The 25470-nt window shown below is 39.3% G+C and overlaps 1 protein-coding gene across 10 annotated transcripts in view; it reads right to left on the reverse strand.

Moving 5' to 3' along the window:
- Window positions 1–24882, reverse strand: part of AGFG1 (ArfGAP with FG repeats 1) — a 37274-nt gene extending 12392 nt beyond the window's left edge. For 6 of the 10 annotated variants that reach the window (XM_075507296.1, XM_075507298.1, XM_075507294.1 and 3 more), the window contains exons 1-5: window positions 24435–24876; window positions 14720–14813; window positions 4212–4327; window positions 3505–3667; window positions 2319–2475 (exon numbers count right to left, since the gene is read on the reverse strand). In XM_075507296.1, the coding sequence (XP_075363411.1) occupies window positions 2319–2475; window positions 3505–3667; window positions 4212–4327; window positions 14720–14813; window positions 24435–24601 (697 nt within the window). In that variant the 5' untranslated portion in view covers window positions 24602–24876. Of the gene's footprint in view, window positions 1–2318; window positions 2476–3504; window positions 3668–4211; window positions 4328–14719; window positions 14814–24434 lie in introns of all 10 variants that reach the window. The other 4 variants (XM_075507290.1, XM_075507291.1, XM_075507295.1 and 1 more) reach the window with 3 other exon arrangements.
- Between the last annotated feature and the right edge of the window lie 588 nt (window positions 24883–25470).

Consider the following 25470-nt stretch of genomic DNA (forward strand, 5'->3'; position numbering starts at 1 on the left):
ACTACCAGTCTGTAAACTACAGACACAGTTACCTACCATCTTCAAAATCTCATCATTTTGCAGAAGTTATGGAACTTTGTAAATTAAATACAGACAGTAAATGTAAGGTCAGCATGTTTCCCCTTCGACATGCAACAGTGTCCTGAGCCAGCTTAGTACATTAGAAAACTCAGAAAAAAGGAACATATCAAAAGTTGCACTTCCTGCATAACTTTCAAGCTTTACATCTACACTTTACAGATCACAGCACAAGTTCGTTAATATTTTCCTATCACCTGCTGTACTCAGTTGTGCCTTAATTGCAGAAACAGAAACTAATACTGGAAGACCTTAAATTCGATGGTGCTCTTCAGTGATTTCTTTAGTTAACCATAGCATACATGAAGGGAAAGAGAAAAGTCCATCCCCTGTAGGCATAGCTAAAACCAAGCCCTAAAACAAGAACACCAGACCATAAACTTTGAGAAAGTAGTGCTGGACTAAGTGCAAGTTCTTCCATCCTCTGCTGTAGTGTGCAATTACTAACAAAAATTACGTTTATACAGCTCTTTAAATGAGCATTTAAAACTCATTTTTGCAAAGCTGGTGGACTGATCAACCCTCCTTGTGTTCCAAAGGGAAGAGTCTGTAACATTTCATTATTAGTTTCAGTTAACACTACCCTGTGGTTACTGCAGACAAAACAAGCCTTACAAGTGTTTTACCCTAGCAAGTCAGAAAACACCTTCAGATAAAACAGTCTGCAATACACATTCAACTATCGCATGCTCAGAATTAGATTTTTATCTTTTAGAAACTGATTTACCAGCCCTGAAACTGTCTTGGGTTCTAAAACTTATGGAAAGGAGTCATGGCAGTGACCACAATGGTCAATTATTGAAACAGAAATCTAGCCGGTACAGCTGAGTATTCCTCTCAATTTTGATTTTCAGCACTTATTTCAACCAGAAGTTAACAGACTCTTTCATAAGATTTTATTTATTCTGAAGTGTTCATATTGCTTTTTATCCTTTTAAAAATTACCCAGCAGAGATGCAGTGGAATTTTATCTAGATTTGGAACACAGTATTGAAATATTGCTTTAATGGCATTTTCATCTCCTGAAACCCACAAAGAGTGATTAAGCATATATAAATGTAGAATCATTCAGCAACAAGTTTGGAAAGAATAAGTTATTAGAAAGAATTAAATATTTGCAGCCTCTTCAGTAACACTGTACAACATTGGCCAGCCAGCACAAGTTCTCCCAGTTAAATATACCTCCAAAAAGATTATTAACATGAAATCATCTGTTAAGGTTTTTACAAAATACACTGCAATGGCAATTCTTATTCTGTATTACTGAATTCAGCCAATTATTTCACTTTTTTTTTTTTAAGGTTAACTTTGAGAAAGCCTTGATACTTTGCTCAGTTCCTCAGGTGTGCCTTAAGTCCCCTCCATCACACTTCCTCTCAGCTGCTAACAATTTCAGGACTGATTTGCAAGACATATCTCATTCTTGTTGGCTTAGCAGCATCACAGTTTCTCTCAGAAAAACTAGATGAAAAGCCTATTCAGACAAGGCAGGCAAAGGTACTTTCCCACAATTACAATGCAAGCTAGCAACAACATACTTCAGTGACCACAGAATCAACTTTTTCTTTAGGACAGACTTCTATGGCTCAAGATCTTTGGCTGAAAATAAACCCTGAGGGCTCAATATATTTTAGTGAAGTCATTCTTTAAGAATTCAAGGCCTACTCCCATCCTCAGTCAATACATGTGCTCAAAGCTTGTTTATTCTTCCTGAAACTATAGAATACTACCCACATGAGTAGTATTCAGTTTTCAAATAGACACAAAAGAGGAGGTCATTTTTTAAAAGGAGGAAGCCTTTGTTTTTCTTTTAACAAATTGACAGTTAATGTCAATGCATTTGAACTCCCTTAAAGTCTCTATATCTGCTTTCTTTCCATGAATGCTCTTCCTAATAATTTTCAGAAACAAAATTGAAGGTCTAATATCAGCTTCTCCCTACATTCTGTTACTCATCCTCTCACTCTCTCCCCCGAAGAATTTAAAGTTCTAGTAGTAGGCAGAAACAGTCTAATCATACATATAATAGAAAATAGCTATAGCAACTCCCACTTCAGAAAGCAGGATTATCAGCCTTTGTGTCTTCAACCTTTCTTTAAAAAGATCTAAGGGAAATCTTGAGCGATACAACATTCTCAAGGCACAGAAATTACATATACCTCATGAAGAAGTTTAAAGTCATCAAAAATTAAAACTACATTTGATACATTTAAAAGGGATACACTGCTCAGAATACTTACCTGTGTGACTGTTGAAGTGTGCAAAATTAGCAAAATTTGCTGTAGCAGTTGACTGAGGAGGAGCAGCAGCAAAGATATCTGAGCCAAGGTCACTGAGGAGGTCAAATTGTTTCTTTTCTTGTTGCTGCTGTCCTTGAGATCGAACTACAACAGGAGACTACAAAAAACATTTCAATTAGCTAATACAGAAAAGCTGTTATTTTATCAAACTGACTTTTGCAAAATACTAGAAGGATAGACTAAGCATATTTCTTTAAACAAGGCATTTATTCCTGAAGTTTAAGATTCTGTATACTGCACAGACCCTCGTCTTACAGTATGAGGAAGACTATTTATGCTACTATGGTGGCTTTTAAAGGAACTCTGCAGCAGATTTCCATGGATTAATAGGGTCTAGAAGAATAAAGTAGCAGCAAATAAGCAACTTCAAAATTATGTATTTAAAACTGTAAATACTGTACAAATACAAGCAATAAAACTTAATTTTACAAGTTGGAAAATAGTTATTCACTGCATTCTGAAAAAAATCTTTAGAATTCAGTATAGGGAGAGAAAAATTGAAGAATTTCATAGCAAGGCTACAAGTCACAAACTTCTACTGTTTGAATCTTAAGAGGTCCATTCAAATGTTGCCTGTATCCTAAAGGTAAAACAGTTTTTCAAAAAACTGTCTTCTCTCCAAAAATCTAAGTACATGGTGCTGTTCGGCTTTACATAACAGCCTACAGACACTCCCTGAAAGCCACTTGATAAGACAGTTACAGAATGCATAGCAAGTAGTAATGAACATGCATGCTTTTCATCCACATATTCACTACTAATCTCATGGTTAACACTATCAGCCGTTTTATTGTTTTCAAATAAAAAAAACAAACAGGAAGATGTATCACATTAGGTTCAAACTTCAGAGATATTAAGCAAAAGATAATCATAATTCAACTTGTCAATCACACTGGAAAATTCTGCTTACTGAAAATAACCATTAAAAAAATCAATTTGGTCAATAGAAACAAGCTTAATTTGGAACCTGATCTGCAAACACCTGTATACTTCAACAAAATACATAAAGTTGTCTTTAGTGACCATGTTATTAGGTAACAGTTGCTGTTGCAAGAATTCTTGTGCCACTAAAAGAGAAAAAGTACTGCTGAACAGTTCTGTGCTCTTCAGCTCTGTCATTACTCACTTGACTAGGTGTGCCCTTGTTTAAGTGCAGTGCGGGTGCAGCTTCTCCCAAGAGAGATTTGAGTGGCTTCACCTCAGGCGTGCTGCTTGTACTACTGGCAGAAGAGCCCGATATGGATGCATGGACTGATGCCACCACCTTTGCTTGCTCTGGAGGAACATACCTACATTCAAAAAGAGCAATGGTTTTTACAAGTTTAACACAAAAAGTTCTGCTCAACATTCATAAGACTCAAGCGTGAGAATTGGTAGATCTCAGCCTTGCTATTTTAACCAATGACCCTGGGATAAATTCTATTAGTAGTCTGCAAAATATCCATTATTTAAGTATGCCAGATATTTTTTTAAAACTGGACTAGAATTCCAAGTCATCAATATTTTATAGCACTTATTAAATACAAACCACACAAGTCTTCCACCTCCTAATAAAAGCCTGCAAACCCCTTACTTTACACTGTTGTTGACATACCCTTAAGCCATTCCTGTTCCATCAATATGAACTACACATTGAGAAACTTCTTTCAATAGTTTGTCTTCTGTTTCCTGCAGGAGCTCCGAATAAAGTCCAGAAATAATTTTACTTTACAGAGCTGCGTGATCTAGTCCAAGAGCACACAAGAAGGAAAGCACACTCAAGAATATGAGGATAACAGTCCATCTTCACTTCTTGTCATACAGGCAATCTTTATAATTGTAAAGCTATCTTACCATCTTTTCTTTTCATATTTTTCCTGTAGAAATTCCTTTACTTTCTGTGGATCCCTGAAGTCTGGAATTGCTGATGATCTATCATCAAATAGGCCTAGCCAAATCTGTTTGCACACCTTATAAAAAAACAACCACAGATTAATCAGAGAGAATATCTTAATTCAAAACCTATTTAAGTTTATAATTGTTAATACATCAAACCATGAAAAAGTGTGGCTGCACATTTTTGTTCCAAACTGAGCTGCTTTAACAACTGACTGGTGCACCATGTACTGGTCTAAATACTTAAAGTTGAAAGACCATCTGTCACAGCAGGGCAAGCAAATCCTAGCATCCAATTTCACCATCAAATACTACTTTTACAAAAAATTTGTAGTATGTACTCAGGAAGGGGCAATGCACCTGATTTCTACTTGTGATCTTTAAGACTTTTTCACCTATTTCTGCACATCCCCTTACCTGTACTTCAGGGTTTAAACTGTTTCAATGGATTCCATATGCCATAAGCCCGAGATGGTAGCTTTTAAAGCTTATTTATACTCATAATTACTACTTGAGTATAGGAACTTTTTTTTAAACAGCCTTTCTTACCATGATGCAGTTTCTATGGTATCATATACATTTAATTTGAGTGAGGGCATGAGAGAAGGGAGAAGTACTCTTGCTCTGCTTTAATTTTCTAATTGTAGTTGTGAGTGAGCAAAAGTTGAAGCAATTGCAAAATTCTCAGTATGTTCAGCTTCAACTCCTGACCAAAACAAGAGGAAAGGTGACTGTTCTCAAAACTAAACAAGACACAGGAGTTGTCACACTTAAAACGTTTTCTTTAAGCACTTCAGGCTACTCTGCAAGTAACCTGAATATGGACCCAAAAACATACCAAACATTAGCGACCCTCTAAAAACAGACTCTGCCATTTTAGAACATGTTTCTTCTAGAGAAGTGGAGTCAAAAAAGCTTTGTTTTTATGATGCATACCCTTTCTTCCCACACCCTTTCTGAAATAGTCCTGACTATCCCTCTTACATGCCTCCTACAAACGTTGCCCTCTATCCCTGCAGTAGTGTCAGGTTTTCAGCATTGTCCCCATGACCTTTGGAGGAAGCACATACTCCTACAAGCAAGAGCTGCATAAACTGATTGCCCTGAAAGCCGGTAAATCAAGGTAGAAGCTGTGATATTCTACTACATCATCTTCCCCAGAGAGGTTTTCTTCTTCTTTACCTGGCAAGCTATCTTCACCAAAATTGTAGCAACTTAGCATCTTCAGGAGCGCTAGTTGTCAAATGTGATAAATCTTATAGGTCATTTCAAAGATTGCTCAGGATTAGAGAGATTAGACAGACAGCATAAGTATGTATTTCATATTTGATGTCTTGATTTTATATAGCCTGCTTGCATGTCCAACACTTCACCGTCCTCATTGTCATCTACTGGCTAGAGACAAACAACAACAATGGGAAACAGATCTACTGATCAAAGGATAGCTCTAAATTAGTGATTTAAATACTCATCTAAAAATAAGATCAGTAGTTCCTACTTCAAAGAAACTCAGCTCTTCAGCATTCATTCAGCAATTGTACTCCACAAAAGGGTTAAGTTCAATGCACTGATTTGAGTTTCCAAATTTAAACAGTCATTATTTGCAGTATGGTAGTAGATGAAATGAAACTGAAGCTATTTAATACTTATTCATACAAAGTTAGAAGATGTAATCTTGGTCAAAAAAGTCACAAGTCTGTTCTAAAATAATAGCCAATAGCATGAAGCACTATTTTAATAGTAGCAATCTTTCACATAAGCACTACTTTTTGCTGACAAAATTTATGAAGTCAGAACATTTATGGGTATAGCTTTAAATATCTGCAGTGGATAGTCTGATGTGGGCCAGCAGTAGTATTTCTATACTTAGATTTGTGAGTCTAACTGTACCAACTAGTAGTCATATGATTGCTAGGAGCAAGAGTTGGTGGTGTCTGAATCTACACAGTCCCATTCCAGCCCATGCTCCCCCCCCCCAATTTCCATATTGGGAGCAACATCAGGAAACACTGAAGAAAAGAAAAAGCTTTGCCTAATTTCAGACAAGCAGAAAGACAAGTGTTAGAACAGCCCCTATGTGATCCCGCACCTACCAGAGTAACACTCAGGGCTGTACCATGATGATCAGTTTGCATCCAGCCTAAGATGTGCTAAGTGAATGAAAGAGGAGGTCCTCTTCCACACCCATATCAGGCCATTAAATTACTCCCCCTTCTCCTACCACCCAAAACAAGTCAGATCAAAGAAATTCATCACAATTACCATGTCACTAGTAGCACTGAAACCTGTACTGAGATCAACTCACAGCAACAGTCAAATGACAATCCGGTTTTTCACCTTTCTCCCTCCCAGTTTTCTGCTTCATCTTCACCCTGAAGTGCATAAACATTCAGAGGGGAAAAAGGAAAAAAAAAAGCCAACTCCATGTCAAATAGTCTCAAGCCTTCCTGACCACTACAGGCGATTTCTAGGGGAAATCAGAAAACAAGGTCCTGTGTGACTTTAGATCATTTAGCAGCCATGCAGCTATAGTAGATAACAGTTCCATGAACACGCAAACAGGTATGAAGGAGGACTCTTCTGTCCAAACTCATTGCTGGTTTAAAATGATGCAAGCTTCTTAAAGGCATCAATTCTTGCATTGCATTGCAATTTTTGCAAACCTTCAGAAAGCAGGCTTCCAAAAGCATTTCCTGGAACAACTCATTTCTTCTAAATACTTAACACAAAAGCAGTAACTACTGAAATATGCCTTAAGTCACTATTACAATTTACTTAATTAAACCTGCCAGGTACTCTTTATTGGTTCTCTATTACTGGTAGCAGAGAGAACAGTATTACTAATGGGCAACACACAACCACCAAGCAAAAGAACCTAGACTTAGTCGCACATGCTTCAGCAAGAAGTTGTCGTTTTAACAGAGTTTGACAGAAGTAGCTATACAAACACAGGTTAAAACATTTACCACATCAGAAATGCAAATTAAATTTCACAGCAGTTTCTTTACCTAAAGACTTCTCAGAGAAAGTATAATTTCTTAGAAGTCTTAAACACAGACAAGTCCTTTAGAAAGCCAAATTTTAAAACTTTAATATCACACAAGAAACTACTAAAAGGCACAGTTTTGTCTATTTCTCTATGAAGTACCACACAATGCTTTGAACATCAGCACCCGTTCCAAGCAAGCATTCAGAACACAATAAAAGGCCCATTGTCCTTCCTTGTTTGCTGGTGACCTGTATGCTCTTTCTAGCTATACTTTTGTTACTATCATCTGACTTGACAGGGATCCACAATACTGCATTGATTATGCTTCAAGCAAGCCATAATACACAATTTTCAGCTATCTACAAAAAAGAAAATGGCAGCGTGCTGTGCAATACTATAGGATAAAATCAAAATTGGAAATTAAAATTTAAAACTATTATTGTCAGAGACAGAACTCACATCGTCATACAATTGTTTTTTGAAATAATTATCTTTCCATAGTCTTAAAATAAGTCACTAACAGTACTGAATCTTGTGCAAAGAAAAGTTTGCTGTGAGACATTTAAGTATTTTCACTGATCAGGCCATCACATTTTTTATTTCAGAGCTATTTAAAAGTTACTCTTATGATAAAGATCAAGGAAATTTATGCCATACAACTTGCTGTTGAGTTATGGTGGGGAATGATCACTCAGCATTTACATCTTTGGTACCCTGATTATTCCCCACTAATTACAGCTTTTAAATCCACTATCTGAATTTGACAGCACTTGAAATACTAAAAGATTAATGGTAACAAAAAAAAAAAAGTGGAAATGTAGAAAAATCAGATTGGCAACTTTAGTTGCCAGTACTTCAACATGAGCTTCAGTTCTATGTTCTGTCTGGCCTGACAGCTGCCTAGGCAAGACACCTGAGCAAAATAGCACACAGTTATTCACAGCATGTGCTGACTCTTGCCCAGCCATTACTTGCAGGACATGGGGAAAAAAAAAGTGCAAAAAGGCAGTAAAGGGCATATAAATCTGCACAAAAACAAGCTTTAAGCAACCAGTCGCTCTACTAAACACCAAGTTTTCTTCTTAGTTTCCTAATACAAACTTACTATTTGAGAAAAAAAAAAAGAAACAAGGAAGTACTTTTCAAAAGCAAAAACTCAGAACAATACGTGCTTTGAGAATTTGAATTTGATATCCCAAAGAGCATTATTTCAAAACACCTCTCTACTCTAACTACTCCATACATAAATCAGACTTGCAGAGCTGATTCATAATATACTACTGCCCAAGTTTCACGATACATCTTAAGTTCCATTTTAACAGAATTACTCATTCTTTTGCTTTTACAGATAATACATGAAGAAGCATCCCAACTCACCACAAAGTTACACATTACTATTAAGGTACCAGGCCTAAAAATTCTATGGCTTTCTGAAATGCTTCTACATCACACCACCTTCTTGGGGATACTCTGGTTCAGCCATTTAATATTAATATTGTTCTTTTTGCAACAGCAGCACAAATAAGCCGCTACTCAAAAGCTCTGTTCATTCACCAAAAGTCTTGCTATACTCCTCCTTTTGACAACCAAAGCTCTATTAAACAAAATGCTCTGCTTAGAGGAGAAGAGCCTGGCAAGCTGGGGCCAAGGGTAAACATTCAAGTTATGTGGAAGCCCCTAGAAACAGTGGAACATATCCAACAATCCATAATCATTGTCCACTGTCCCTGAAAAGTATAATTAGTCCATGTCCTACTGGTTCACCAATGCAGCAAGAAGAAAAAAAAAAAGACAGCATTGAAATCAGAATGATTAAGCACATACAGCATTTGAAAGTACTTTTGTTGAAGGGTTAACAGAAGCAAGACTTTGAAGTTTTGCCTGCCCCTACTACATTGTGGGAGCTGCAAAGTGACAAGACAAAGCAAAGTTTTATCTTGTCAGATAACACTAAGTGGAAAACAAGATTCAGCAGTTATCCTCATGAAATTTAAAAGTTCACAACTGGTTTGGGAAGAACAGTACCTGTTCTCTGCCAACAAGCTCCAATCCTGCAAGGGATGTCATTAGACATTTGGCAACTAGATACTGGGAAGTTCAGAATTAGATCAGTTAAGTACAGCATGAAGCAAAGACGGAAAGAGAATCATAACCAGCTTCAACCTACTCATCCTGACCTAAATAAAAACCCAGGAGGTAACAAGGCAGAAACTGTGAGTTGCCATAACTTAAATATATCTTTGAAAGAAGAAATTGGGCCAAGTGCATATTGTATGTTATAATAAAGTCTTTACCTATATTTCTCTTCATACCATTGGTTTCCCTGAATCTGCACTCAACACTTATTCTATTTGAGGGAGAAACTGTTTTTCATAGAATAACTGCATTTACCCATCTTGTTTTCCATACACTATTTACATTTGTAGTCCTACAGTTTGAGTAATTACTCTTGTTTTCAGCTTTAACACAAAGGAACAAAGAACTCATCCCATTCATTGCAAATCTGGTACTCAACAAAACGAAGTTGATCAGAAAGGCTTCTGGTTTAAAACCCAGCCTCATAGTGACATTTCATGCTTTCAGGAGTTCCAGGCAGGGCTCAAAGGCTAAAAGGAACATAGATGTACCTGTTTTCCACAAATGTTTAGCTTTTGGTTTTGCTTCTAGATTTGTTGTCATGTTTTGGGGGTTTTTTTGTGTGTGTTTACAGAGTTGGGAAGGTGGGGAAGGACAGGAACACTAAAAAATTGCTAATAAAGAAAAAAACCTCAGCAGTACCCATCAAATTTTGCAGAAAGCCTGAGGCAATCTAAGGTTTCAGTTATTTCTATTCCAATGCTACATATTTCAGCTACCAAACAACACTTGACCATGTCCTAACTATTTCACTGATACAGATCTCCAGTGTGTGTGGGAAGGTGGATATTGGAGAGACAAAGGCCATCTGCTTGCACAACGCATTGAACCACCACACTTTAGAAACTCCTGTTAACATAGTTGTGCTAGTTAGAATAATAGAAATTCAGTTAAGCCAGCAAAATTATGTTTTTGCTTATGAAGCCACCTTCTCTTATATGCAGTGAAGGCAGCACCGCAAGGAAAAGCTATAATAGGACAAGTTCTTCTGCTGGTAGAAGCTGCACTTCAACTAGAAAAAGCATACTACTAGACCTATACCAATAGAGCACTTCTTGTTTAGACCCAGACATACCATTGCGTAGGAAGATTACACATGTCAGTCCAGTTTAAAAAGCTCTAATGAGATATTGCCTTTCAGAAGTCTGGTAAATATCAAATTAGATTTCTTCTTCTCCCCCTCCCCCCCAATAAAATATCCTCAGTTATGCACCAAATGTAATGCTGACAGTGCAAAGAACTACAGATTACCACACAACAAAACTATGTTCCAAAACATAACACTCACCACAGGAAGAAAGATTTGGAAACAGTTCCCTTATGTAAGCAAGTTATAGCTTTGTTTAGTAATTCAGCACTTCTGATGTCTATATTATTCATTAATGTCTGTAGGTTAAAAGAATTTTATAATGCCAGTATACTGATTTCAAAGCCAGTTTGGGTCCAGAAGCTACAGCTGCTTTCATAAGCACAGAGTCCAAGCTAGTAAATCCTGCTAACAAAGACATTGTTCTATACACAATCAGCTCATGTATCTCTATGTCGTATTAGCAGAACCAGGGATGTACTACAAGGACACCTGACTGCACAGCCCATGCTGTCAGGACTCATCAGCTCCAGCTTAGTACTGCTCTTTCCACTCCAGGGTTTCTAGGCCACATTCCACAGTAAAGGAGATTCTGAGAAAGCATTTTGGTCTGAACCAGCCCCATACTGCTACTAGTTCTGCAATTGTAGGTTTTCCTGGAAACTGGTAAAAAAAACTTGCACGGGTGCTATCAAGAATTGGGAAGACTGGCACGAAAACAAAATTAAGCACTGATAAACTAATCCCAAGCAGTTGAGCATACCTGCATAGCATTCTACTCATTAGCTCAGGTAAACATGATCTTTGCCCCTTGATGAACACAGATTTTCCAAATACAAAACCATCCAAATAATTTTCTTCCACCATATGCATATTAGAATAGGCTATTTGGAAATGTTGTAAAACATATGGCACTTTTCAAAAGTGTAGTAGAAAAATTAACTATGTAACTGGTTTGCCTCATAATACTATTTTTCAGCTCCAGGAGAAAGCTCCTGAATAAAAATTCACAGCTATAATGGCAACATGAGATGAGCACCGCCTCCTCTTTCTGCAGCGAGTTCACTTTCTACTATCATTGCTCTACTGAAGCAGAGGCCTAATCAACATTAGCATCATTTGATTATGACTATTCAAACAGAACCATCTCCATACCACTCTCTCCTCATTATTCCTAACATGAAAATACAGTGTGAAAACACACTGCTCTTCATGAAGAGAATGAGGAGGGGGAAAATCCTACCCAGTGAGTCAGAACTGCCTTTATCCTTCAAAAGGACTTCAGAAGGGACTTGAGGAATATCAGTTTGAAGATGTCTCCATTCTTGCTGCAAAAGTGAGCTAACCCCAACATTAGAAAAACCAGAGTCTGGACATCTGTTTACACCTACAGATGAGTAAGCAACACCAGAATATAGATGTCTTCTAATACAGTAAGAATATTTAAATCTGTATTTGAAGCAATAAAAATTCATCCAAAAAAAGTTCATGTTACCTGTGCCAGAAAGACATTCCTTGGAGGTGTATAACCAGGGAAGAAGATAGTGTTTCACACCTGAGAAGAAGCTGCTCTGAATAATCTTTTCCCAAAGCAGTCGCTTTGTGGAAGTCTTGTAGTAACTGAATGTTTTACCCACGTGTGCCACAAAGATGACAATTTGTGACAACTGGGGAAAAGTTACTATTTCGGAGATTCGGAATTTTTTTTTTTTTAATTAAGAGAACTTCAACCTCACACAATACATTGAGCTTATAAATACTCTTTGAAGGAGAGTGGAAAACTACTTCCTCTAAGAACAACTCACCACCTTAATAACTACCTTATCTCAGGGAAGCTTTCTTGCTATTTTCCTTTCTATTCAAAATAAGTTCCCTATTGTACACCATGATCTACTCATCTGGAAGCAAGAAAGCTTACCACAGAGGCCTTGGCCATGTTGCAAAAAGACTGGGAGGACGAAGTGGGAATGAAAGTATTTTACAAGCTACAGAAAAATGGAAGTTAAACATACTAGATTGCCAAAAGTTGAGGTTTTTATATATGTATATATAGCTGCAGAACTAAAACAACTGAATGTCACAACATCTAAACAATTCCGTGACGGTACTTTGTTTCACATGTCCACATTCTAAAATATTGGACAGTTCCACGTTTGAACAAGCTTATCCTAGAAAATTTCATTTCTTAATTATACATAAGAACCACCTATGCTGAAGAGCAAGCTAAGCAAAGAAGGTTTTTTGTGAGGTCAGACGAACTTCATCTGCCCAATACTTTATCTTATCAGCAGGTGAGTATTCCAAAGTCCAATACCAGCAAGAGAAAGCAAAATGCTTATTTAACTACTGCAACATACAGCATGACAAAGTGAAAACACGCTTAAGTTTTAAACTTCTAACAGTGTTGAAAACAGTATCACTTCTGTTCAGTATTTCAGCACCTGTTAAATCTACTATCTGCAATTACAAACATCTATTCAGTGTTACTTTAGGATTAAGGCAATGCACTGCTACCCAACAACCCAAAACTAAACTCAGGAAGACATCTTCATTTATGAGGTAGCTCATTTGAATCATTGCAGTACTTTAATTAGAGGAATAAGTACTACAAACACAAAGACCCCTGCTTTTGAAACATAGTATAGCATTGCAGAGATCTGTGAACATCTTTTATGTCAATAATAAATTATGTAACAACTAAATCATTATGATTGGCAGACTACTCAGGTCTATAATGAGAAAGACAATTACACTAATCAGCTGAGTAGGGATCACATAAGGTTTCAGATCAGTGAAAAATGAAACTGGTAGCATACTGTAGCCATTGCAGATTCAGTGAAAAACTGAAATTAAAATAGATGTGGGGAAGGAGGGAGGGACACACACACGTTTTCCTTTGCACTTGTGAAGCTTAAAAACAAAACTGGAGTTTACAATCTAATCTTACAGAAAGAGACTCCAACATACTATATCTGAACCCACAAAAGATTCTCCCTATGCAAAAAGTCAGCAATATGCTATACAAATATATACACACATACATTTATATACATATATACACAATATTATACAGCTTTAACATGCCAAAACAATTGAAAAAAAAAAACCTAGTCAAAGCCATTAAGGGTATTTTATAATGTCTGGAAGAATTTAGACCTTGTTCCAGCTCTGTCTAGAGGAATCATCCACTAACAGTCATTTCAACAAATAACACGTTTACCAAGACAGAAAAAGAAATTGCTACTTCTATTTTCATTCTTCAACCTGATAGTTATGAATGGACCAAGTTTAAGAAAATTAAGTATCAGCATTTTAGCTAATGATGGTATTTATCCCCACAAAGCTTCACAAGAACATGTTAAGACACTCTGTAGCCTCCAATCAATAGTTCTACTAAAATAGAATACAGATCCAATCAAAGTGAAATAGAACTTTTTCCAATTCAGAACAGAAGCAAAAGCTGCCTCTAAAATCCTCAATGCTATAGTATGGTATCAAAATCCTCAATGCTATAGTATGGTATCAAAATACAAACTTCATCCTCAAATTGAAGACAGCAATAGCCACATCCAGGGTTTACATGCTCCATGTGTCCCCAGTATAGCCAATCCAACATTTACCTCAAATTTAGTTTTCATCTATTAAAAAAAAAAAAAAGGCAGTACACTAGAACTTTTTGTCTTCAAAGCTGTCCCAAGCCACTCTAAACACATAGACACGTATTAGATAATGATCCTTAGAGGAAAGAAATTCTCCCTTTCCTTCCTCTCTTCAAGAGCCTTCAACACTGATATACTTTCATTAAAGAAAGAGGCTATTTAAACTACTAGAAGACTTTGACACCTACTTCACCTACTCTGAAGAAATACAGATACAAGCAACAAATTCATTTTTGTCACAGTACGCTCTTTCAGGAAACACTGCTGCAGTCAGTCTCAAGGTCTGAGCTTGCAGAAAAAAAAAAAGGAGACAGATGCATATTGCCTTACACAAAAGCAAAAGAAAACCCAATTCAGAAGCACTGATCATGCAAATCTAGATTGTCTGGGTTAGGCAACAACATGTAACATTATGATGATCAGCTACCTAAGTGAAATGAGCTCTTTAGAAGCATCACTTCAAATGATGTTGGCTTCAAAAGACTGTCTACTTTTTGCTACCAAAAAAAAAAAAAATCAAGTTTTCCTTAAGTAGTGTTTTAAAGTTTAATACTAAAGCGCCAGAACCACTTGATGTTCTCCAAATAATACTTACTTCATTTCCATGTTTCTGCAGAAATTCTATTTCCTGTTGTGTGAAAGTAGTCATTGAAATTGACTTCACTCTGTGGGGTGGATTCAAGCCCCGTCTAAAAGAAGAAGCAAGAAGTATTTTGTCAGTATTCAGGAAATATGTCATCATACAATCACGTTTAACATTACAACCAGAATTCAGTCAGTTTTAAACTCAGGAGCCATCTCTGTAAAACACACTCATTTTGGTACTGCCATACAACTTAAGGCTGTGTAAACTCATCTCAAAATAACATTCAGCATGTAAAGTCAAATAATTGAGCTTTAGGGGAGACCAATGTTTATAACTGCACATGCAAACTCACTCTGACCCTTTCTATACAAACTTATGAAAACATAATTAGACTTTTTAAAAAAAGTCTAAACGGCTTCCCCAAACTTGTTCACCCTTGTCTCTACCCTGCATCTCTCAATCTTGGCCCCCTCTGTTGTAGTTTTCTTTCCCTCCGACTCCTCCCTCACTTCAACCTATTTTTACTACAACTTCTACCCAATGACTAGATTTTTTCAAGCTAAACTCCCCAGCTCAGATTCTTTCTCTCTGGCTTTAACCTGTATTTCCTGTTTCCTCCCAGCATCTTTTTCTAGTTTACTTTTTGCCCCTCCATCCACAGGTCTGTCTTCCTCCTCCTGAAGACTATACAAGTAACAGCAACAAAAGCAAAAAGACAATTGTTTTATTGTGCTCTCAAATGAGAGATACCATTACTAATGCAATAGCTCAAAACTTCAGCAGCTCTGCCTTAAGCAAAGATTGGCACCATTCTCACATCCATGCCACAGACTGCTGCAGCAGAGCTAACAGAAACTCAGAAGTCACTTGTGCTGCCAAAGCCTGACATTGTCAAACCCAGTTCAGTCAAAACCTGCAAGCATAGAGAAAAATCCTGCTGAGCAACAGTGTGAGTATAAGAAAAAGCTTGCTTTCTTTTCAAGCCCTTTCTTTAAATACATGCTAACTACTGCTTCTTTTGCCCACAAATACAATTAAAATCAAGCCATGTTTTGCTCAATGGAAACAAGAACATTACATCCTACATATGCCAAACAGTGGAGACACTAACTCAGGCAATACAATGGGGTTACTTTAACACTCAATCAGGCCTGGATTTTTGCAATACCATCTTAAAAAAAGAAATGAATATACATTAACTATGAGATATCAAAGAACGCAAAATTCTGTGGTTATGTATATGAGAAGTAAGTTTCCAGAAAGGAAGTTGGGGGAAACCTTCCAGCCATGTAATATGGGGCTAACGAATTGCTGACAAATCAACTGATAAAGAGTTAGCTTTATTGTTTATATTTGTTACTTTGCTTTCATTAAATTTGGTTCAGATTGCTTTTAGGAATAAAACCAACAGGAATAAAAACAACACCAAAAAAATCACTAACATCCAATTTAAGACAACTAGTAGTGATTATTCCAAGAACACTAACCATAAATTAAATTGTTATCCACCAAAACAGCGAACACAAAAATCTGATGTTCCAAATATTAACACTTTCCACTCAACTTTTAAATAATGTTTTTAGCACTTTGAATTCCGAGTAAGTATAACGGGAAAAAAAAGTTGTTGTGCATTTAGCTTGCAAATTCACCTTGACACGTAAATTCACACTGTACCTGTAAGACAATTCTGATCCTGTGTTAAAAAAATTTCCACATTTTTAGTTAAAAGTTGGATACTGATTAGAACACTAAGCAGTAACCTAAGTTTAGCCTAAGTTTCATTAAAAAAAACCCCAACAGATTTAAGACACGCAATGCTTGAAACACTTGGATAAAAATAAATGATTAATTGTATTTTGCCAAGAAATGCAATGAACCTAAGAGCACCTTAAAAATAGAAGTCATATACAAACCTACTGGCATATGAGAATTAATTTTACAGAATGCTGTTTGCTCTAAGCAAATTTTTCAAATCTGAGTGTCTAAAATTAGACTTCATGGTTCAGCACCTCAACAAGGCAGCAGAAGTTTTAAGGTTAGTGAGAGAGGTTTCAAGACAGTTTATTCAACTCAACCATCAGCAAATTAATTTGTCTCAAAATGTTTAAATCCCATGGTAAACTGAAATTAACAATTTAACATCTTTCATCTAGTTGTAGATCAAATCCACATTTACATTACAAATAAACAACACTTATTAAGATACTGTACTATTATCTAAGACTTTTTTTGAGGTAAATACTCATTTTAAGATGATGCAACTTCAAAAAAATCTGTACGATTTCTACGCAGTTAAAATTCATTGTTTCAGAACTGGTGCTAGTATTAGGTTTGGTTGTTTGGTTTGGGTTTGTTTTTTTTTTAAACACCTTCTTGGTCTGTGCATGTGAGTAATTACATTTCACTAAGCAACACCATAGAACTGCGTATTAAGTGACACCATAGAAACAAAGTTGGCATTCACCTGGCATTTCACATAAATATGCTCCATCAAATATTATATGACAATCACTGTCCCTTGCTTTTACAGTAAGTATAAGTGGTTCTGTCTACCTCAGTCTGTTCAATTTACTCTCCTCCTATTAATTAAGAAAGAGGCAGTTACATACTTGTAAACAATTTAATGACTATTTTAAAAGCTAGGGTTATTCACTAACACATTCACATGTTTTTCAGCACAGATAGTATATCTAAACTTTCACACTATCTTCTGCTGGAAATTAAGTTTTACAGGAAGTATAGTTTAAGTGCTATACTGTACCTGTGTTTGCTATTTAAAGGGACTGCCCAAGTTGTTTAAGCAGTACCTACTCTACACTGATCTACTAGGGCTCTTCAAAGCATTTACATCAGCAAACGTGTATCTTCAGTTCCGTTAAGCAGCAATATTAAATGTACTGAAAGCATAGACTAGATTTTGTTTAGCCTAACCAGAGACTTCCTACATGCTTCTCTCTCCAGTGAAGACTGCTCTAGAGTTTTAAGGTCCAGGTTATAAACTTCCCTGACTTACACATTATATCCATGATGTGGGATAAGATGAATTCTCATTTCTTTTACACCCTCCTGCTAACAGAAGAAGACATGCCCCGCTCCTAAAGGTGAGATCACAACACAGAAGTGTCAGATCTCGTGCACTGTGAAAGAGAGCATGTCACCACACTGGTGGTCCAGGAAGATTGGAAGTTCTGAACATAACTTTAATAGCCATAAATGCAAAGTTTAGTATCAAGCTGCAGTACTATACATACAAGTAATTTTTATCTTTATTTAACATAGCAATGGGTTGGGGGAAGCCTATGAAAAGCCTCCTCTTATGCTAAAGCAGTGTAAGAAGTTGGACTGGAACAAGGAATTCAAGACAAGAGGCTGTATTATACAGTATACACATACAACCAAAAACAAATGCATTATTTTCCTTGGATAATTTACTTTGGATAAGTTCCTTGGATAAGTTCCTTGGATAAGTTCCTTGGATAAGTTCCTTGGATAAGTTCCTTGGATAAGTTCCTTGGATAAGTTCCTTGGATAAGTTCTAAGTTACTTTGATTCATTAGAACAGCTAAAACCCTAATTTTTTTTTGATGATTTCTAACTAGCATGAGCCACTTTCAATAACATTATACCCATGAACTGACTAGAATCTCCCTAAAACAGAGCAGTTGCTGGATTTATGAAGCAGAACTCAAGAACCAAGCCTAAGTACTAAAGCTACTAAAGCTACTCTTACTTCAGAATCCTAAGATATTTTATACCCTTCCTTACCCACAGAGATTACTTGATGACCCAAATGATTCTTACAAACAACTCATCTACATATGGGGGAAGCTTACTGGTAGACAGCCAATTATCCCTTATGAGGAATTAACAAAACCTTTTTTTTGGGGGGGGGCGACACTATCTCCCACTTGCTTTGTTTCTTTCCATGTGTTTGTCAAGTGTTTTGCACAGTTCTAATGCTTTACAGTATTCCCTATTTAACAGGAGACAAAATGGATTATAGTCCCTTAGTCCAAATTAATAATGCCTAAATTTAAATTGACCCTGAACAAGTATTTGCAACCTGCACCCATGCGGCTGCTACAGTTCCTGAGGAAGACAGCAACCAAACACTACCTCAGCACTTAATCCAGATCACAGCTATCTCCTAAGAGGCCCTTGGGAAAGATGACCGAGTAAGACTATTCTGTCATCTACACTTATCCAGCACACCACAGCTAGAACATCCCACACACAGCTCCTACTCATCACTGCCAACTTCTTCATGCTCAGCAACGGTTATTTCTGTGGAATAGCACAGTGACCAGAACTTCCAGCTATGAGACTATCCTCCACTGACCCTTCATTGAATCAGTCCAAGCTTCTAGTGACACAGCCTATCATAGGGGCAGCTACAGAGAACATGAGATCTCTGTTCTTCAGAGAGCATTGTTAAAACTGGTGCTCTCACAAACAAAGGAAGCTTTAAGGCCGCTGACACAAGATTCTGAAGTCTGGCAATTGAAACATTAAACATTCAAAACACTGTCAAGAAGCACTGAACATTTGTTACTAACATAATTTAGTAGCAAATTATGGTTGAACTTGTGATTGTTGGCAGAGCAGCCATTCCTGCATTCATCTCAAACAAATGTTGGCAAAGTTGTCTGCAAAGGCCAAGGCTGGGGGGTGGGGTGGGGGGTGTGTGTGTGGAATTAAAGAGTGGGCTCTGCTGGGATCAAGGGTCACTTCTGTAGGAGAAATGGTGGACAGTCACCTATTCAACATCGCTAATGCCCCCCTGTATCAGATTTGAACGTGATCTCAAGTCTAAGCCAGCAAAATCCGATCCCTTAAGCAGCAGGAAGTTAATAAGGTAAGTCAAAAGCCAAGCCATCATAGAGCACTCAACCATCCCCAGGTGTCTGGAAAACAAGCTTTAGAAAAACCAGTGTCACAGCATTCGTTATTATTTCTATGGTATTGTTATTAGCAAAAGAGAATATAAGCAGTACTGGCCATTCCTGATACTTGCAGGCCTCCCTGGAGACCCTCCACCATCTCACAAGCTCATTTATTTTTAACAGCAAAAGGCTCACATACACATTTAGAAGCACAGTCAAGGTTAATTTAACTTTTTTCTTAAAAAAAAAAAAAAAATCCTTTCTGAACTGCATAGTATTCACTGTGGTATAGACATTTCCTTTGCTCTCCAGCCATGACACTGAAAACAAGAAATATAGTAATACAGGAAACACCATTCAAACTCACACACATATATATATATATATATATATATATATATATATATATATATATATACACATATACACACACACACCACACGGAGCCATTTTCCAAACATGCTCCAAAGGAAAAAAAGGACTGGAAAGTCGTGCCAACACAGCCAGAATCACCTTCACTCTAACACTGTTTGTTTAGACCATTTTAATTTCCTCAAAACTTCTTTCGGGGGGACAATAATTTAGCACCATTGCAAAGATTTATTTTTTAGTTTGTTACTAGTATCTGCCATCAAATACTCCAATGTATACAGAAGTGGCTTAACCAGGAAAATTTTAAATTTAAAATTTCAACTAGTAATATTATAAGCAGCCAAAAGAAGGCCATGAGATCTGATAATGGTAAGAAATAGCAGAAAAGGGCTTTAGCATTCCCCACAGTAACCATATGTTCTAAACATTCTTTGTTGCTCCTTCCTGACACAAGCCAGAAGTGCACACATCTGAAGAGACTTCCTCAGTAAGTTGGAAGGGAGGGAGTAAAGAGAGCAGCAGTGAGGGAAAGGGTAGAAGGAGTGTCCTAATTATGACATTAGCAGATATTAAAAAGAAAAGTCAAGATTAAATAAAAAAATTTCTATAGTACAAAACTTGTGGAAGTGGACTGTTAGTCAAACAGGAATATTTTCCATTTGATAATTTAAAAACATGTTAATTTTATGAAAGGTAGGAGCAGGCTGACCAGGACTGGTACAGAAGTGCTTGAAAGCAAAGATATGCACAGACAGCTGAGAAGCAAGGCAAAAAGGCATTTGATAAGACAAAGGGAAGGATGTCACTGTCAGCAAGACACATGGTAGCATCCAGAAACACAACAGACACAGCTACCAACAGCAGAATCCTTTGAACCAAGGGACTTCTGTCCAAAAGAATCTCTCTGCCAACATTTCCCAAGATGCAATTTTGTCATAATAAAGAGAAGTCGTCTGGTTTTGTATTACTGTAATACTTGACCCAAGAAGACTGCTCCTCTACAGCATCTCCTCCCACTCTCGGAGAAGAAAAGATTGTGTGTGTATATATACGTATCCCATGTTCTTGTCCAACACCAAAAAGTTCAATTAGGCACAGCTTGTGTGATGCTAGTATGCTTTTTTTCCACGTGAAGAGAAATTAAACACAGGGGACAAGCAGAGGTATTTTACGAGGATGCTACTATCCACACCACCACCCATGAACTTTCTCCTGCATGCACCATTTTGCACAGCAAAACTTTTGCTCGGGCAAACCTAATCTGATGAGAAAACTTAAAACCTAGGTATTACAGAAAAGGGCCTCCTCTATGTTATTCACACTTTTAACTTGCCAAGACTCACCTTCAACATTAAAGTCAGAAACAGATCTTTTTCGCAAAGTCACTAGTTCTCTCATCATTTTTAGCAGTACTTGAACAAGCTAGACATAGTATTTTTGGAAACAGTTAAGAAAATGGTAGTTTTTTAACGCTAAATCTAGTAATAAATAGCATCGCTCTCTTTCCACACATAGAATCATTAGTGGAAATTAATGATGGATCCAGAATGAAGGGTTTTGGATTTGAATAGACTGTCCTTGCCAGGATAATGAATAAACATTTCAGAAAACTTGCAAAAAACCCAGGTTAGACTTCAGATTTTAAAAGTTTAGAGTCAACTGTATCTAGAACAACATGCCTGTCTAAGATGATACCAATGTTAGCAACCACTTTTAATTAATTCAGCAACCTTTCTGAAGGAGACTTGTTAACATACTAGTATTTTAATCTGGCATTGGGCACTTCACACTTGAAAAATCTGGTCTATTGGACTCCAAGAATACTTCCTGTACCAGATTAGAAAAAAATTAGTTAAAACAAGAAGCAAGTCATTCACATAGCATACAAACAAGATGAAGTAATAAGATTATTAAAGCCTTACAGTAAAGCAAGTATTATGAGGTAGAATGCAAGCAGCCATTAAGCACTACAGAAGCAGCAGTACTTTTACACTTATTTGCCATTATGTGGTTTCTTCCCAAGTCATTTCCCTCCACTGTGGAATTCTACAGTGAAAAGCATTTGGAAATAAACAAGTTGTATGAAGGACTATTCTGACAGAAGTGTTAAAAATAACATTTTCTAGTTATGAAACAGACACGACCTATCTCTACACTAAGTCTTATCAATGACAAAAATATCCCACTGGCTAGGTTCTAAGGTGTTAACCAATACATATGATCTTGGACACACAATTTATGAAAACATTTCCAAGTCAATATGAAAGAACAAGCCCAAATTTATTTCAGAAGAAAGCTTCAAGTCCTCTTAACAGTCCTTTACTCCAGCTTTAAGTGTAGGTGTTACTAGCTGTAACAACTAAAAGTGTTGTTTGTGGTTTCTTTTTTATAGCAACACAAAAACACTGCCTATTTAGAATGAAAGAGCTATTTGCATTTTATTAGAATACCAATACATTAACAACTGTTCTTCAGAAAAAGCCTTCCTCCTTTAAGCATGTTAACATCCAAATGATGGCCAACTTAACAGCAAGTGACAGCCGTCCCCTTCTTACTAGCTATTTCACTGCATGTACATCCTTTTGGTTACTGTAAATTGGACTATGGACTTTAGTAGTCCATACCTCCCAGCCAACAGATAAAAGGAACAAATCCTACTGAACCCACGCTAAACATCTCAGCAGCACTCATGATATATTTGTCTATTAAGGTCAAGAAGCCTAAAGAATAAAGGAAAACATTCTCATGGAGCAGTTTCATCATGCTCTCAGTTTAACCAGAAAGAACATGTGCAACCATTAAATAAGCTATGTGCAGTAGCTTAAAATAGTTTCACATGCCAGCACAAATAACAGTTTGCTAACAGAGCAAACAATAGCCAGAGCTGGCTGATTAAGTAGCATGTATATGTCAAAAACTAGAGTCTCTTTTCAGTTCCACAACCTGAAAGTATTTTCAGTATTTGCGTCAAGCCTGTTCAAAAGTCTACACAAAGTAAGAAGGAAAAAAAACCCCAAGACTAATTAGCTGTCTAGTAGTATAAAAGGCAGCTTGTTCCATGTAAATTCAGCACAGAACTAACGTGTTTGCTTTGGTTTGAATCTCAATATAATTACCAACTTTGTTCTAAAACACCAGACCTTACTTGGAAGGCCTGTGTGGGGTACTTAGTCCTTCTTAGTGAGGGGACAGAAATTAGTTCAGGCTCCTGAACGCCTTTTATGAACTCAACACTTACAAACACAAATCTGTATCCTTTGACATACTATTTATTACTTATTTGGGCCACTCTTTGATTCTGCTCCATTCCATAAGCACAGTGCCACAGAAACATAAACAAGCAAACAGATTTAGCTACAGAAACAGTAACACTGAAGACAGTGGGTTTTTTCCCCCAAGTTATGTATATGTAACTGAAATTCAGAACCGACTGATCTTAACTCTTAGTTTCATACACACTACTGCAGAGGAGGAAGGGTGGAAAAGGGAGGGGGAGGCCCATGCAGGAATGAGGAACAGGAAAAATGCCATCCACTTTATCAGAGCCAATCCCTTTCTAAGGTTTATATATATAGGAAGTAATAGATGTAAGAAAAAACCTTCTACTACTTTTTTGATCAAGCATATTAAACTATGAAGGCTCGAGTTTATCCTCTAAGCTAGAGTTTAGAGAGTTGTCTTACAAACTACTATCAAGCACAATTTGATACACAAAAGGCTAGGCCGGTGATCTAACTTAACATTAAAGTAAGACTGTTAAACGTTAAACTCGGTATTCACAATAGGGTTAGTCTCCCCCACGTCTTCAAGAGTGTAATGAAAGTGAACTGTTCAGCCATGTGCCCCCTTCCCTTTCCACAAGTATTCTCCAAACACTTCAGTAACTAGACCTTCAATGATTTCCAGGGTGCCCCCCCCCCCCCTTCACGTGCATGCCGTAGGCAAACGCTTACACTCCCTATGTGCAGGAAAACACCTCCCCAGCAGCAGCTACAGGACGAACTCCGGACTGCTGCTGCCCGCCGGCCTCCACGGCTGCCGTGCTCCCCAGCCCTGCACACACACGCCCGGCTGGCAACCGCCATCTCCCGGACCGGGGGCTCCGACGGGGATTTTTAGCGGATAGCCCTGGGAAAGCCTCCCGACTGCCTTCCCCTCCCCCTCCCCGGGAAAGCCCCCCGCCTGCTCCCCTCCGACGTGGCTGAACCAGCAGCCCGGCGCTGCCCTGCGGCAGGGAGGAAGGGCGAACCCAAGGGGGGAACGGCCGGCGCAGCGAAATCGAGGGCTAGGCGCTACGCCCCGCGTAGCGGCTCGCTTCGCCGCCGCCGCCCCAGCAGACGCGTCTCCCGGCGGCAAAGCGAGCCCAGAGGCCGGCCAGGAGCGGAGGTCACCCCGCCGGCACCGGGGCCGCCCTCCGCTCCCGGGCCGGCTGAAGGGATGGAGCCGTAAGCCCCCCCGCCCGCACTCACAGGATGCCGGAGCAGGAGGTGCACACGAAGCTGCCCACCGTCATGTCGGTGTAGGTGGGGCCGCGCTGGTCGCAGTCGAAGCACTTGCGGTTGGGCGGGAGGCTGCTCATCTCCCGCAGCAGTTTCAGGTGCTTCTCCTCCTGCTTCCGCTTGGCGCTCGCGGCCATGGCCCCGCCGGCGAGGGGACGGCCCGGCACGGCGCCGGGCCCGGCTCACACCCCGACGGCGGTGGCGCTCCGGGGCCCGGCCGGCGGGAGAGGGGGCCGGGGCGGGGGGGGGGGGAAGGAAGGGGAGGAAGGGGCGGGGAGGGCAACCGGCGCCCGCCGATGAGCCGGGGCGGGAGCGCGGTCGCCGCTCACGCCGGCCGGCGGCACCGCGAGAGAGGGCGGGGTCGGGCCGAGGGCCGCGGCGCGGAGGAGGCTGGCGGCGGCGCCAGGCCCGGGGCGGCTGAATGACGAGCCCAGGCGGAACCTGCGCGACACCTTTATGAGATCAGAGAAGGAGATGGCGGCGGCGGAGCGGCAGAGCCGAGCGCGCTCGCCGGCGGCAGCGCCCCCTCTCGCGCGGGAGGACGCACTCCCCTCCCGCCGCGACCCCGTCCCGCGGGAGGCGGCGCCGCCGCCGGGGCCGTGTCACCTGGCGTGACCCGGCGGAGCGGGGGGCTTGCTCCGAGGAGCGGGGAGAGACGCGACCCCAGAGAGAACGTCGCGGGGGCGGGGGGAGGCAGTCCTGTGGAGAATCCTAACGGAAAAATCTCAATAAAAGGTACGGTTCGCCTCTTCTCGGGGAGGAGGGGGTCGCCCCCTCCCCGCGGCGTGCTCCGAGCGGGCTGTTCCGCCACGGAACAGCGACACCCCCGGGGGCGCCCTTCCCCCCCGCCGGGTGAGCGCGAGGCGCGGCCGTTGGGGGCTGCGGCCGCCGGTCTCCACACGCCTCTCAGCCCCACGCGGTAAGGGCGGGCTCAGGGCAGCTGGGGAGGGGAGCCTTTTCCATAAAATGGCAAACAGCGACCTCGCCCCCCGCCCCAACGCTCCCT

Source organism: Mycteria americana, chromosome 7 (genome assembly GCF_035582795.1).
Source record: "Mycteria americana isolate JAX WOST 10 ecotype Jacksonville Zoo and Gardens chromosome 7, USCA_MyAme_1.0, whole genome shotgun sequence".
Lineage (NCBI taxonomy): Eukaryota > Metazoa > Chordata > Aves > Ciconiiformes > Ciconiidae > Mycteria > Mycteria americana.